Genomic DNA, 13,099 nt, shown 5'->3' on the forward strand with positions numbered 1-13,099 from the left:
CTGCGGGAATGCCCTCCTCACCTTGATCTGCACGTGGCCTCTGGCTCTGCTCTACGTGCATCAGTATTCCTATTGCATTTTCTGGTCCGCTTGTCTGAGCCATCCAGATACTTACCATTTCTAAATATAAATGAATGGTCTCCACACTACACCCCCAGTAATCACCAAAGTTTCTCATCAAGGGATCTAATAGTCCTGCATTTTTGCCCCATTCTTCTTGTAAGAATGACCATATAATCACCTTAAAGTAAGCTGCCATCTTGACTCCGTGAGACTTTAATTGTTCTTCTGTATCTCTTAAAATGCAATACCATCCATTCACATATTATTAAATCATACCTCCGGTCATTGTCATTAAAAGAATTACCTTTTAGAGAAAGAGCGTTTTGAATATTATTACTAGAAAAATGTTTTCTGGAGTATTTTTCAAAAGACTCAGCTTTTCTTACCTAAACAGTAAGTTATCCACGTCCATCAGGGAAATGTTTGTGATCAAAGGTGATTTCCATCTGGAATCTTTAACTTTGCAGCAATCAAAGTGAAATTATAAGTATTATTACCATTAAAATCTTATCATTTATAAACAATAATTGCTAACATTTATTAACTGCTCTTGTAGTGCCAGATTCTGAGCTAAATACTTTATATTGTTTCCTTTGGTCTTTAGTATCCAGAAAGTGGATAACTGTTGTTAGATCTCTACAGACAATGATTAAGTATTAAGAGGTTAAGTAATTTACCTGTTTGTTGTAACTGGCAGAGCTGGGCTGCAACCCCCATCAAAGCTGGTGACATAGTCCTTATTCCCAATAAATATGCTCTATAGCTGTAAAACCTGCACTAAATTATCTCTACGCTCTCTATTTGGAAACACAAATGATGTTTCCTCTCTAAGTTATTCACATTCTGGTTTATTTAAAACTGAAATAAATGGATTGAAATGTCCAGCATCAAGCAAACAATTTCTTAATATCAAGGGTTGGGTATTAATTATATCATATTCACCAAATAAACATATACATCTTCATAGTAGTTGTCATAAATGTCTGTATTTTCATTTATTAGTGATTTCAGGGCAAAAGTCTTTAAATATCAAGTGTTGCTACAAGCACAGGCACATTTGCCTTCATTTCCTCATTCTGCCCTCTTCTCATTATTTGAGTCTGATTCTTCTGTTTCCCCCAAAGGTATGTACAGGGTACATACCTTTGCACCACAGAAATAGGAGGGTAATAAGCAGGTAATAAAGCTTAGCCAGAAGAGTGTGCATTAGTTCCAAGAATCAGGTAAAACCACTGATGAATTATCATTTGAAGGATGATTTTTTAACTTAAATAGCTTATTGAGATGTAATTCACATACCATACAATCTACCCATTTAGAGTGTACAATTCAATGATTTTTATTATATCCACAGATGTGTGCACCCATCACTACAGTCAGTTTTAGAACATTTTCATCCACTGAGGAGAAAACCCATACCATCAGCATCCGCCTTCTATACCCCATCCCCCGGCTCAGGTCTGAGCAACCAGCAGTCTACTATCTGCCTCTATAGAATTCCCTATTTTGGATTTCCATGTGAAGGCAATCATAACTAACATGGGAAAGCCATTAATTTTGCCAGAGCTAGAATAAGTGATTTTGGCAGATAAGCATGGCATTCAAATGTATAAAAGTATTTGTCCATGTTCTTTCAGATGATATTCCTTTAGGTGCCTCTCCCACACCTGTTGACTGGGCTCTAAACCTTAATTACTGTCTGTTATTATCTATTTGTAAGTATTTTCCATTCTCTTGATGGATATGTAAGGTTGGGGTCTGTGTATCCTTTTCTTTCCAAAGCCCAGAATATGATTGATTGTAATGAAAATATTGAATTGAAAGGATTTATTTGGCAAGATTCCCAGCATTATAAAAACATTCTGGGTTTGATTTAGTGGAATTTCAGAGTTGTACTGGAAAAATCATTGGATAGAGTCATGCACAAAATGCTTTAGATGGGACTTTATATCCTTGTTCCTATCTAGCTATAAAATTAATTATGCTTTGTAGAAAGGCTATCTCAAAACTGAATGGTGTGTGTTTTAATATTTTCTGGGATGCACTCTAGAATGTCACCTCACTTCTTCTAACCTCATTTTACCCTGGATCAACAGAGCTCAAGTAATTCATTTATTCTCTGAACCGTGGCCTCAAGCCATACACCCTGGCGGGCCTCAGGATAGGTCAGGGGGAAGATGGTAAAGGAAACCTGCCCTGACGTCAGGCCCTTTACATTCTAGAGGGAAAGCAGACATTGACCAGAGTGTCATGTGGAGAAACGTAAACCCCAGCCATGATCCAGTGCTATAGAAATAATCACTGTAGGTAAGGGGAAACTGAGGAAGGAGCCCTTTGGCTGAACTCCTGGATGTGCCTAGAGTTTATACGAGGTTAAAAGTAAAGGTAAACAGCTCTCCAGGCAGAGGGGACCATATATGTAGATGTCCTATAGCTCAGAATGACAAGGGTCCAGGATAAAGTTTCAGGGGATGCTGAGGTCACATAACAGGGGATGCTAAGGACCTTGGCTTTTATTCTGCATGTAACATGAAGCCTATCACCTATCTTAAACAGGGTGAGTCACATTATTTGATTTCTGTCTGGAAAACTTTGAATATCCCCAATTAGGTTCAGAACTAAATCTAATTTACTTTAACAGAGCTGGACTGCTCTCACATTTTATTCAATAAATGAAGGCACTGTGATTTTATGTTCCAATTTTATCCCCTGAGTTTTGTCTTAAAATTAGCTCTCTTAATCAATTAATGAGGTGATCTCCTTAAACTAGCTTAAAAATTCTCTCAGAGCTCCAAATGTCTGATTGAAGAAATAAAGTTAAAAAAAAAACACCTTTGGACTCAAACCATTCAAATTTCAGGAGAAATTTTACATATAAAAGGAAAATGCTGATAAAATAGAGGCCAGTTGTATCTTATTATTAAAAGATATTTATAAGTCTCAGGTGTTGAGGGAAGAATGGGATTGCTGAGTTGACCCTCAGAAAATCGATATCTATAGACCAACCCTGAGGAGAGGTTTCCCACTGTCCCACCATGATAACCTGCATTAAAAATCTGAGCACTGAGAAAATCTTTAAATTCAGTAGTGCAAGGACAGAAAACTGTGAGAAGCAAAATCAGTTAAAGGAAAATGCTCTGATAACAACCACCAACCTGGAGTGACATAAACAGCGTTCTTCTCTGCCCCCAAATATCTGAACCATAATATCTGGATGAGTTTGTTTTCTCTTTCTATCACATAAAACTTCACCAGTGCTTGATTTATATTAGCTAACCAGAATCTTATTCTAAGAAATGGAGATGTATTCTTAATGTTTTTTCCAGTTTCCAAGGATCTCTAGAAACTCTCTGCAACCGTGCACGTTTGATTTCATTGTTCACCGTCTTAGTTTCTCCTTAAGATCATGAGCCTTTTAATGTGCTGTTGGATTCTGTTTGCTAGTATTTTGTTGAGGATTTTTGCATCTATGTTCCTCAGTGATATTGGCCTGTAGTTTTCTTTCTTTGTGACGTCTTTGTCTGGTTTTGGTATCAGGGTGATGGTGGCCTCTGGAATGAGTTTGGGAGTGTTCCTCCCTCTGCTATATTTTGGAAGAGTTTGAGAAGGATGGGTGTTAGCTATTCTCAAAATGTTTGATAGAATTCGCCTGTGAAGTCACCTGGTTCTGGGCTTTAGTTTGTTGGAAGATTTTTAATCACAGTCTCAATTTCAGTGCTTGTGATTGGTCAGTTTAAATTTTCTATTTCTTCCTGGTTCAGTCTCGGGAGGTTGTGCTTTTCTAAGAATGTGTCCATTTCTTCCAGGTTGTCCGTTTTATTGGCATAGAGTTACTTGTAGTAATCTCTCACAATCCTTTGTATTTCTGCAGTGTCAGTTTTTACTTCTCCTTTTTCATTTCTAATTCTAGTGATTTCAGTCTTATCCCTTTTTTTCTTGATGAGTCTGGCTAATAGTTTATCAATTTTGTTTATTTTCTCAAAGAACTAACTTTTAGTTTTATTGATCTTTGCTATTGTTTCCTTCATTTCTTTTTCATTTATTTCTGATCTGATCTTTATGATTCCTTTCCTTCTGCTAACTTTGGGGAGTTTTTTGATATTCTTTCTCTAATTGCTTTAGGTGTAAGGTTAGGTTGTTTATCTGAGATGTTTCTTGTTTCTTGAGGTAGGATTGTGTTGCTATAAACTTCCTTCTTAGAACTGCTTTTGCTGCATCCCATAGGTTTTGGGTCATCGTGTTTTCATTGTCATTTGTTTCTAGGTATTTTTTGATTTTGTCTTTGATTTCATCAGTGATCTCTTGGTTATTTAGTAGTATATTGTTTAGCCTCCATGTGTTTGTATTTTTTACTGTAATTGATATCTGGTCTCACAGTGTTGTGGTCTGAAAATATACTTGATATGATATCAGTTGTCTTAAATTTACCAAGACTTGATTTGTGACCTGAGATATGATCTATCCTGGAGAATGTTCCATGAGGACTTGAGAATGAAGAGTATTCTGGGTTTTTTTTTTTTTTTTTTGGATAGAATGTCCTATAAATATCAATTAAGTCCATCTTGTTTAATGTATCATTTAAAGCTTGTGTTTCCTTATTAATTTTCATTTTGGATAATCTGTCCATTGGTGAAAGTGGGTTGTTAAAGTCCCCTACTATGACTGTGTTACTGTCGATTTCCCCTTTTATGGCTATTAGCATTTGCCTTATGTATTGAGGTGCTCCTATGTTGGGTGCATAAATATTTACAATTGTTATATCTTCTTCTTGGATTGATCCCTTGATCATTACGTAGTGTCCTTCTTTGTCTCTTGTAATAGTCTTTATTTTAAAGTCTATTTTGTCTGATATGAGAATTGCTACTCCAGCTTTCTTTTGATTTCCATTTGCATGGAATATCTTTTTCCATCCCCTCACTTTCAGTCTGTATGTGTCCCTAGGTCTGAAGTGGGTCTCTTGTAGACAGCATATATATGGGTCTTGTTTTTGTGTACATTCAGCCAGTCTATGTCTTTTGATGGAAGCATTTAATCTATTTACATTTAAGGTAACTATCGATGTGTATGTTCCTATTACCATCTTCTTCATTGTTTTGGGTTTGTTATTGTAGGTCTTTTCTTTCTCTTGTGTTTCCTGCCTAGAGAAGTTCCTATAGCATTTGTTGTAAAGCTGGTTTGGTGGTGCTGAATTCTCTTAGCTTTTGCTTGTCTGTAAAGGTTGTAATTTCTCCATCTAATCTGAATGAAATCCTTGCTGCGAAGAGTAATCTTGGTTGTAGGCTCTTCCCTTTCATCACTTTAAATATGTCCTGCCCCTCCCTTCTGGCTTGCAGAGTTTCTGCTGAAAGATCAGCTGTTAACCTTATGTGGATTCCCTTGTATGTTATTTGTTGTTTTTCCCTTGCTGCTTTTAATATTTTTGTTTGTATTTAATTTTTGATAGTTTGATTAATATGTGCCTTGGTGTGTTTCTCCTTGGATTTATCCTGATGGGACTCTGTGCTTCCTGGACTTCACTATTTCCTTTCCCATATTAGGGAAGTTTTCAACTCTAATCTCTTCAGATATTTTCCCAGTCCCTTTCTTTTTCTCTTCTTCTTCTGGGAATGCTATAATTCGAATGTTGGTGTGTTTAATGTTGTCCCAGAGGTCTCTAAGACTGTCCTCAGTTCTTTTCATTCTTTTTTCTTTATTCTTCTCTATGGTAGTTATTCCCACTATTTTATCTTCCAGGTCACTTATCCGTTTTTCTGCCTCAGTTATTCTGCTATTGATTCCTTCTAGAGAATTTTTAATTTCATTTATTGTGTTGTCCATCATTGTTTGCTCTTTAGTTCTTTTGGTTCCTTGTTAAATGTTTCTTGTATTTCCTCCACTCTATTTCCACGATTTTGCATCATCTCTACTATCATTACTCTGAAATCTTTTTCAGGTAGACTGCCTATTTCCTCTTCATTTGTTTGGTCTGGTGGGTGTTTACCTTGCTCTTTCATCTGCTGTGTGTTTCTCTGTCTTCTCATTTTGCTTAATTGACTGAGTTTGGGGTTTCCTTTTCACAGGCTGCAGATTCGTAGTTCCCTTTGCTTTTGGTGTCTGCCCCCAGTGGCTAAGGTTGGTTCAGTGGGTTGTGTAGGCTCCTGGTGGAGGGGATTCATGCCTGTGTTCTGGTGGTTGAGGCTGGATCTTGTCTTTCTGGTGGGCAGGACCACATCTGGTGGTGTGTTTTGGGGTGTCTGTGACCTTATTATGATTTTAAGCAGCCTCTCTGCTAATGGGACAGGTTGTGTTCCTGTCTTGTTGGTTGTTTGGCATAGGGTGTCCAGCACTGTGGCTTGCTGGTTGTTGAATGGAGCTGGGTCTTAGCATTGGGATGGAGATCTTTGGGAGAGCTTTCACCATTTGATATTTTGTGGAGCTGGGAGGTCTCTGGTGGACCAATGTCCTGAACTCGGCTCTCCCATCTCAGAGACACAGGCCTGAGACCCGGCCGTAGCACCAAGACCCTGTCAGCCACATGGCTCAGAAGAAAAGGGAGAAAAAAAAGAAAGAAAGAAAGAGAGAAAGAGAGAGGGGAGAGAGAGAGAGGGGGAGGGAGGGAGGAATGAAGGAAGAGAGAGAGAAAGGAAAAAATAAAATAAAAAGAAATAGAGTTATTAGAATAATTTTTTTAATTATTAAAATTAAAAAGTAACGAAAGAAAGAAAGAAAGAAGAGAGCAACCAAACCAAAAAACAAATCCACCAATGATAACAAGTGCTAAAAACTATATTAAAAAAAAAAAACAGAACCCTAGGACAAAGGTAAAAGCAAAGCTATACAGACAAAATCACACAAAGAAGCATACACACAGACACACTCACAAAAAGTGAAAACTGACAAAAAATATATATAAAAAGGAAGAGAGCAGCCAAATCAATAAACAAATGTACCAATGATAAGAAGCTGTAAATACTAAACTAAGATAAACATAAAACCAGAAACAAATTAGATGCAGAAAGAAAACCCCAAGTCTGCAGTGGCTCCCAAAGTCCACCTCCTCAATTTGGAATGATTCGTTGTCTATTCATGTATTCCACGGATGCAGGTACATCAGGTTGACTGTGGAGATTTAATCCGCTGCTCCTGAGGCTGCTGGGAGAGATTTCCCTTTCTCTTCTTTGTTCTCGCAGCTCCCGGGGCTCAGCTTTGGATGTGGACCCGCCTCTGCATGTAGGTCGCCTGAGGGCATCTGTTCTTTGTTCAGACAGGACGGGGTTAAAGGAGCCGCTGATTCGGGGCTCTGGCTCACTCAGGCCCGGGGGGAGGGAGGGGCACGGAGGCGGGACGGGCCTGCGGCGGCAGATGCCGCTGTGACGTTGCACGAGGCGTGAGCCTGAGGCGCGCCGTGCGTTCTCCCGGGGAGTTGACCCTGGATCCCGGGACCCTGGCAGTGGAGGGCTGCACAGGCTCCCGGGAGGGGGGTGTGGATAGTGACCTGTGCTCGCACACCGGCTTCTTGGTGGTGGCGGCAGCAGCAGCCTTAGCATCTCATGCCCGTCTCTGGTGTCCACGCTTTTAGCTGCGGCTCGCGCCTGTCTCTGGAGCTCGCTTAGGCGGTGCTCTGAACCCCCTCTCCTCGCGCACCCCGAAACAATGGTCTCTTGCCTCTTCGGCAGCTGCAGACTTTTCCCGGACTCCCTCCCGGCCAGCCGTGGCGCACTAACCCCCTGCGGGCTGTGTTCGCACCGCCAACCCCAGTCCTCTCCCTGCGCTCCGACCGAAGCCCGAGCCTCAGCTCCCAGCCCCGCCCGCCCCGGCGGGCGAGCAGAGAAGCCTCTCGGGCTGGTGAGCGCCGGTCGGCGCCGATCCTCCGTGCGGGAATCTCCCCGCTCTGCCCCCCGCGCCCCTGTGGCTGCGCCCTCCTCCGCGGCTCCGACGCTTTCCCCCTCCGCCTCCCGCAGTCTCCGCCCGCGAAGGGGCTCCTAGTGTGTGGACACCTTTCCTCCTTCACGGCTCCCTCCCGCTGGTGCAGGTCCCGTCCCTATTCTTTTGTCTCTGTTTTTTTCTTTTTTCTTTTGCCCTCCCCAGGTATGTGGGGAGTTTCTTGCCTTTTGGGAAGTCTGTCTTCTGCCAGCGTTCAGTAGGTGTTCTGTAGGAGTTGTTCCACATGTAGATGTATTTCTGGTGTATCTGTGGGAAGGAAGGTGATCTCCATGTCTTACTCCTCTGTGGTCTTGAAGGTCTCCCTCTGCAAAGTACTTTAAAGAATGAACAATTTTACAGGCCTTCCCTGGTGGTCCAGTGGTTAAGATTTGCCTTCCAATGCAGGGGGTGTGGGTTCAATCCCTAGTCAGGGAGCTAAGATCCCACATGCCTCAGGGCCCAAAGCACAAAACACAAAACAAAAGCAGTATTGTAACAAATTCAGTAAAGACTTTAAAAATGGTCCACATCAAAAAAATCTTTAAAAAATTGTTTAAAAAAAAAAGAATGAACAATTTTAGGTCTGGAAAAGTTTTAGACTTCATTTATTCATTCACTCATTCACTCAACAAACATTTCAAAGCTTAAAAAAGAATCATTATTCCAAGCACTGACATTGCATCAATGCAGGAAACAAATAACCTAAATAAATAAATAAATAAATCTGTTGCGCTTGTGGAACTTGCTTTGTGGTTAGGAGAAAGAAAACAAATAATGTATGTAGGAAATGTGTAAGATTGTAGTAGGTAAGAAGCTAATAAGTATAAGGGGGAAAGATAGAACAGAATGCAGGGATTGGGAACTTGGAACACTAACTGGTAAACATGAAGGGCCTTGGATTCTGTTCTGGGTTTACTGTGCTAGTGAAGCACTCCTTTTGTACTGCACCCTCAGTCCCAATCCTGTGCTCTGATCAGATGAGACATTGTCTTGGACAGGATCAGGGCTTGTTATGGACACAAACACAAATGCAAGAGCAGAATCAGAAGCCAAGGAAGCTTATGCCAGAGACCTTCTGCACAGACTTAGTGAGGGTGGGTGGGTGAATGTCAGGTTGGTGGGAAATGGTGAGAACAGGAGATTCAGGGGTGGGTTTGAATTTCACCCTGGGTAAGACAGTTTTCAGTATTTTATTTATCACGTCTCTTCTTAATATCCCAGAAGTAGAAAGGACTACTTGCCAAGAAAAGCTTGAAAGCCACTACTGTTCTCTACAACTACTGTGTATCTTATATTTAAATATATTGACAACTCAGTGCTAAAAATGGACATTCATGGGAAAAAATGTCTGTTCTAAAGTAATTTTTGTCCTTGAAGGAAAAAAGGCTTAGGAGGTTTACTTATTCTGAAGCTACAGAAACCCCATGGAAATTGAGATTATCTTTTCAACTACCCATGTTAAAAGTGCTGTACTTGTTTTCTACATGAAATCTTATTCTTTAATGCACTTACTTGAGTTTTCAACTATTGCTTTCAACCTTCTCAAATCTGTTATATAAAAACCATAAGTTTATGCAGTTACTTCAGGGATTTATTTTATTTCCGTCCACATAAGTTTAGCTTACTTATTTTTCTTTATTTTTTCTATCTTATTTGGTCAATTAGACAAAGTACTGTTGCAATATTCTTGTCAGTTTACTGTATTCTGTTAATTGTTTAGTATGCACTTTCACACAAAGAGGAATATAATGACCCCTTCCCCATCAGGCATATATACACAGTCTGTTTTTTTGTACCAATTTGTGTATGTAGTCTCTCCAGCCATGCAACATCCAAAGGGGCCCTTGCTTGGTCCCCAGCATAGAACAACTTAGCCAGATAATGGAAATACATAATTATCTACTGTTTGGAACCCTAAGTATGAATTTCTACAATGGGCAGCACTGCTACACATTGGAGGAAATGCCTTCTTAAGGAATCACCAATCTTAATTTAAAAATGACATTCTCAAAGTCAACTGCTATTAATTATTGCATGTCACAGAGAAATTCTAAACAGATAAGTTTCTTGGGAGGACAATCTGTTTGGTAGAAAAATTCCAGGGGTCTATTTTAATTATATTTGGTGTCCATTCACATGCTGTTCATAACTTGTATAGTTTCCTAACTAAAGGCTGTGTATTTAATTTTTGAGTTTAAAAAGCACAATATATGATTTTCTCTTTTCAGGGGGGAGCGGAACATAACATTCCAGTTGTCATTTCAAAAATCTCCAAGGAGCAAAGAGGTAAAGTGTTAAGAGGGCTGTCCTGTGAGTCCCTGTCACTGAGGAAAAAGACAATAGTTAGAATCATAAGTTCGTATGGGACTGACCAGCCGGGGTCCCATGACCAGGCAGCACGTGACGGTTCTGACTGCCGAGTCCAAGTGCTTTACCCGCCTGGCGAGCAGGGAGGGAAGACAGTAGAGCAGGTGGCTCTGTGTGAGCCAGAGAGATTGCATGACTGCACAGTGTCTCATTAACAAGTAAGCGTAGAAACGGCTCTGATGCTTACGAGTCACATCAGTTACAGGCAACTCCAGTTATATATATATTGTTTTCAGTTTTCATATGCAGTTTAACTCAGCCCTTCCTATGAAATTTCATCCAGGAAAAACTCTGAGGATGTAAACCAACTGTTACAATGACCGAAATCACTGAGACAGCCTAGTGTTTAAAAAGAAACGGGGAGCTGATTCCATTGCCGATGGAGTCAATGTGTAGCTCTAAACGCTTTCATAGATGCCTTAATGCTCTCATAAGAGCATGAGAACATTTAGTCCTCCATCCAGAAGCGTGGCCAATTTCTGGCAACTAAGATCTGAAATGATAGAATGAAACAGAACTATCACAGCATGTGTTTGAATTCAGCTCCTGTTTCAATCATAGGAGTTGAATCATGTGATTGTTTTTGCATTTCTATTACCTGTGGATCTTTTAAGATGCTACCCATATAAAACATTTCATTTTTTTCCTTTTATCAGTTTTGACTTTATTTAATTAGAAACTCTTTCATCTGTGTGTGAAGCAAGTAGACGATGCATGTGATCAATTGTCCTTCTCTGTTCACAGCTGAGCTCTCAGGGCTGCTCTTTATTGGGGACGCAATTCTGCAGGTATATACACCTTACGATGATTTTCCATGTGCAACCAAAACATGAAGTCAATTCACAATATACCACGTGAAGCTGTGTCTCTCTTTCCATTGCAGATAAATGGGATTAATGTGAGAAAATGCAGACATGAAGAAGTGGTGAGTTTTCTTCACTTTTTCCTAATATCATAATTTTCCCCATGTGCATATGAGGATTTGGGGCATTGCTAAAAACTTTTCATCGTATTCATTAGGAAGTATGACGCTGGTCCAGTGTGCTATCAGACTTTTGGATAATCTCTTACTTGATGTTTGTTTTTTTTTTTGTATATTGGAAACAGATCAGTGAGTATCACTAAGAACAAAATGTAATTCAAAGAAATACTTAAGGAGGGCGGTTTGCTACGTTTTCCAGTTTTTCGGTTAATTCCTACTAGTCCATGCCCACTAGGTGCATCTCTAGGTGAAATATATCTCTAAATCTTTGCAAATGTTTAGAAGCTTATAAACAACAAAATTTATGTTTGTAAAACTTCATCTAGTAGCTGGGGCAATGGAAAGAGCATGTAAAGACCCTGCGTGTGTGTGTGTGTGTGTGTGTGTGTGTGTGTGTGTGTGTGTGAGAGAGAGAGAGAGAGAGAGAGACAGAGAGACAGAGAGACAGAGAGACAGAGAGACAGAGACGACATTTAGAGACACTTCATCTCAAGGCTCACAGGTTCAGCTCACTAGACAGCTACACAGAAAGATCAACAGTGTTTACTGTGGTATTTTCTTGGATGTTGGTAATGTGCAGATCTGAAGCCCGGCTTCAGATCCTTTAATTCACTCAGCTTATGTGACCCAGGAATTTGTATTTTAACAACGGACCCAGCAGTTTCACTGTCAGCGGCCTCTAATCTACGCCTTGGGAGAAGCTGGAAGGTTGAGCAGCTTCTGTGGAGCTGAGGGAGGACATAAAAAATGATGCAGAAAAGAACAGGCTGGTGTCGGGCATTTGGGAAACGTCTTTCACGGCTAATTCAATAACATCCATAGAACCTTCACTGAATCTCCATATCAGCTCACAGGGCAAAGGAGAGAGGAGAAAACATGCCTGAAGGTTTGTACTCAAGGGTCAAACAGAATGAAAATACCATAAGCCTTTGGCTTCTCGCGGCTCCAGTTCACCTGGTTTGTGAAGACGTCGCCCTGCTACTATTTGGAGAAAACTCTTCTGATATATTTACATATTTCAGGCCTCAAAGAGGCAACTCCGAGCGTCTGAAAAGCCCCAGCTCCACAAGCAGAACTGTTGGAGAGCGTTTTCTGGACAGGCAAGGTGTGTCCATATTCATCGCTCGGTTTTTCTCTAAAAAATCCTACTTGATTTTTTGAAAAATCACTCCGTGGTGAACCTCACATAAAATATACGTACTTCAGATCTCAGGCTTATGTCAAATAGATACAGGGAAAAGCAGTATTTGAGAACAGAGTTTTAGACAACTGAGAAGCAGCACATCACAGACTACTCGGTTCTGAATATACACAGATTTCAAACACAGCCCTGTAAGCAAAGATATTTTAACTGTAGTCTTTTTTCAAAAGTACAACGTGATTTTAAATTCATTGTCCAGGGAGCAAAAACAAGTGCATTCTCTTCCAAAACCGCACGCTGTTCCATGGAGTCCTGTTTGCGATTTGCCCTTCAGAGGCAAGCAGCAAGCTTACACTTACTGTAATGAGGCTTTGATTAAACAGATCCACGTGGCATGAAAGATTAGAATGCGCTAATCACGACACTTCCAAATGGTGTTCATTCTGTTTCAAAGAAGAGGAATTCAAGATTGTATTGCAAATTGCACGTGGCCCTTCACAACAAACTTTTACTCTTTTGAGAGGTTTAACCATATCAGCTTTGAAGTGTAGGTAGTGATATTCTTATTTGCTTCCAACCTTTCACTTTGCAACAGTGATTATGTCCTTTTGTCTTCACTGCTAATTATCTAAGCAAACAGACTG

At 40.2% G+C, this 13,099-nt stretch overlaps 1 protein-coding gene across 1 annotated transcript in view; it reads left to right on the forward strand.

Moving 5' to 3' along the window:
• SNTG1 (syntrophin gamma 1) overlaps positions 1-13,099 on the forward strand; it is a 212,999-nt gene that overhangs the window by 31,881 nt on the left and 168,019 nt on the right. Inside the window, exons 4-6 of the mRNA XM_007464017.1 lie at positions 10,194-10,251; positions 11,077-11,120; positions 11,216-11,257. Of these exons, the coding sequence (XP_007464079.1) occupies positions 10,194-10,251; positions 11,077-11,120; positions 11,216-11,257 (144 nt within the window). The remainder of the gene's footprint in view (positions 1-10,193; positions 10,252-11,076; positions 11,121-11,215; positions 11,258-13,099) is intronic.

This window comes from Lipotes vexillifer, unplaced genomic scaffold, assembly GCF_000442215.2.
Source record: "Lipotes vexillifer unplaced genomic scaffold, Lipotes_vexillifer_v1.1 scaffold69, whole genome shotgun sequence".
Lineage (NCBI taxonomy): Eukaryota > Metazoa > Chordata > Mammalia > Artiodactyla > Lipotidae > Lipotes > Lipotes vexillifer.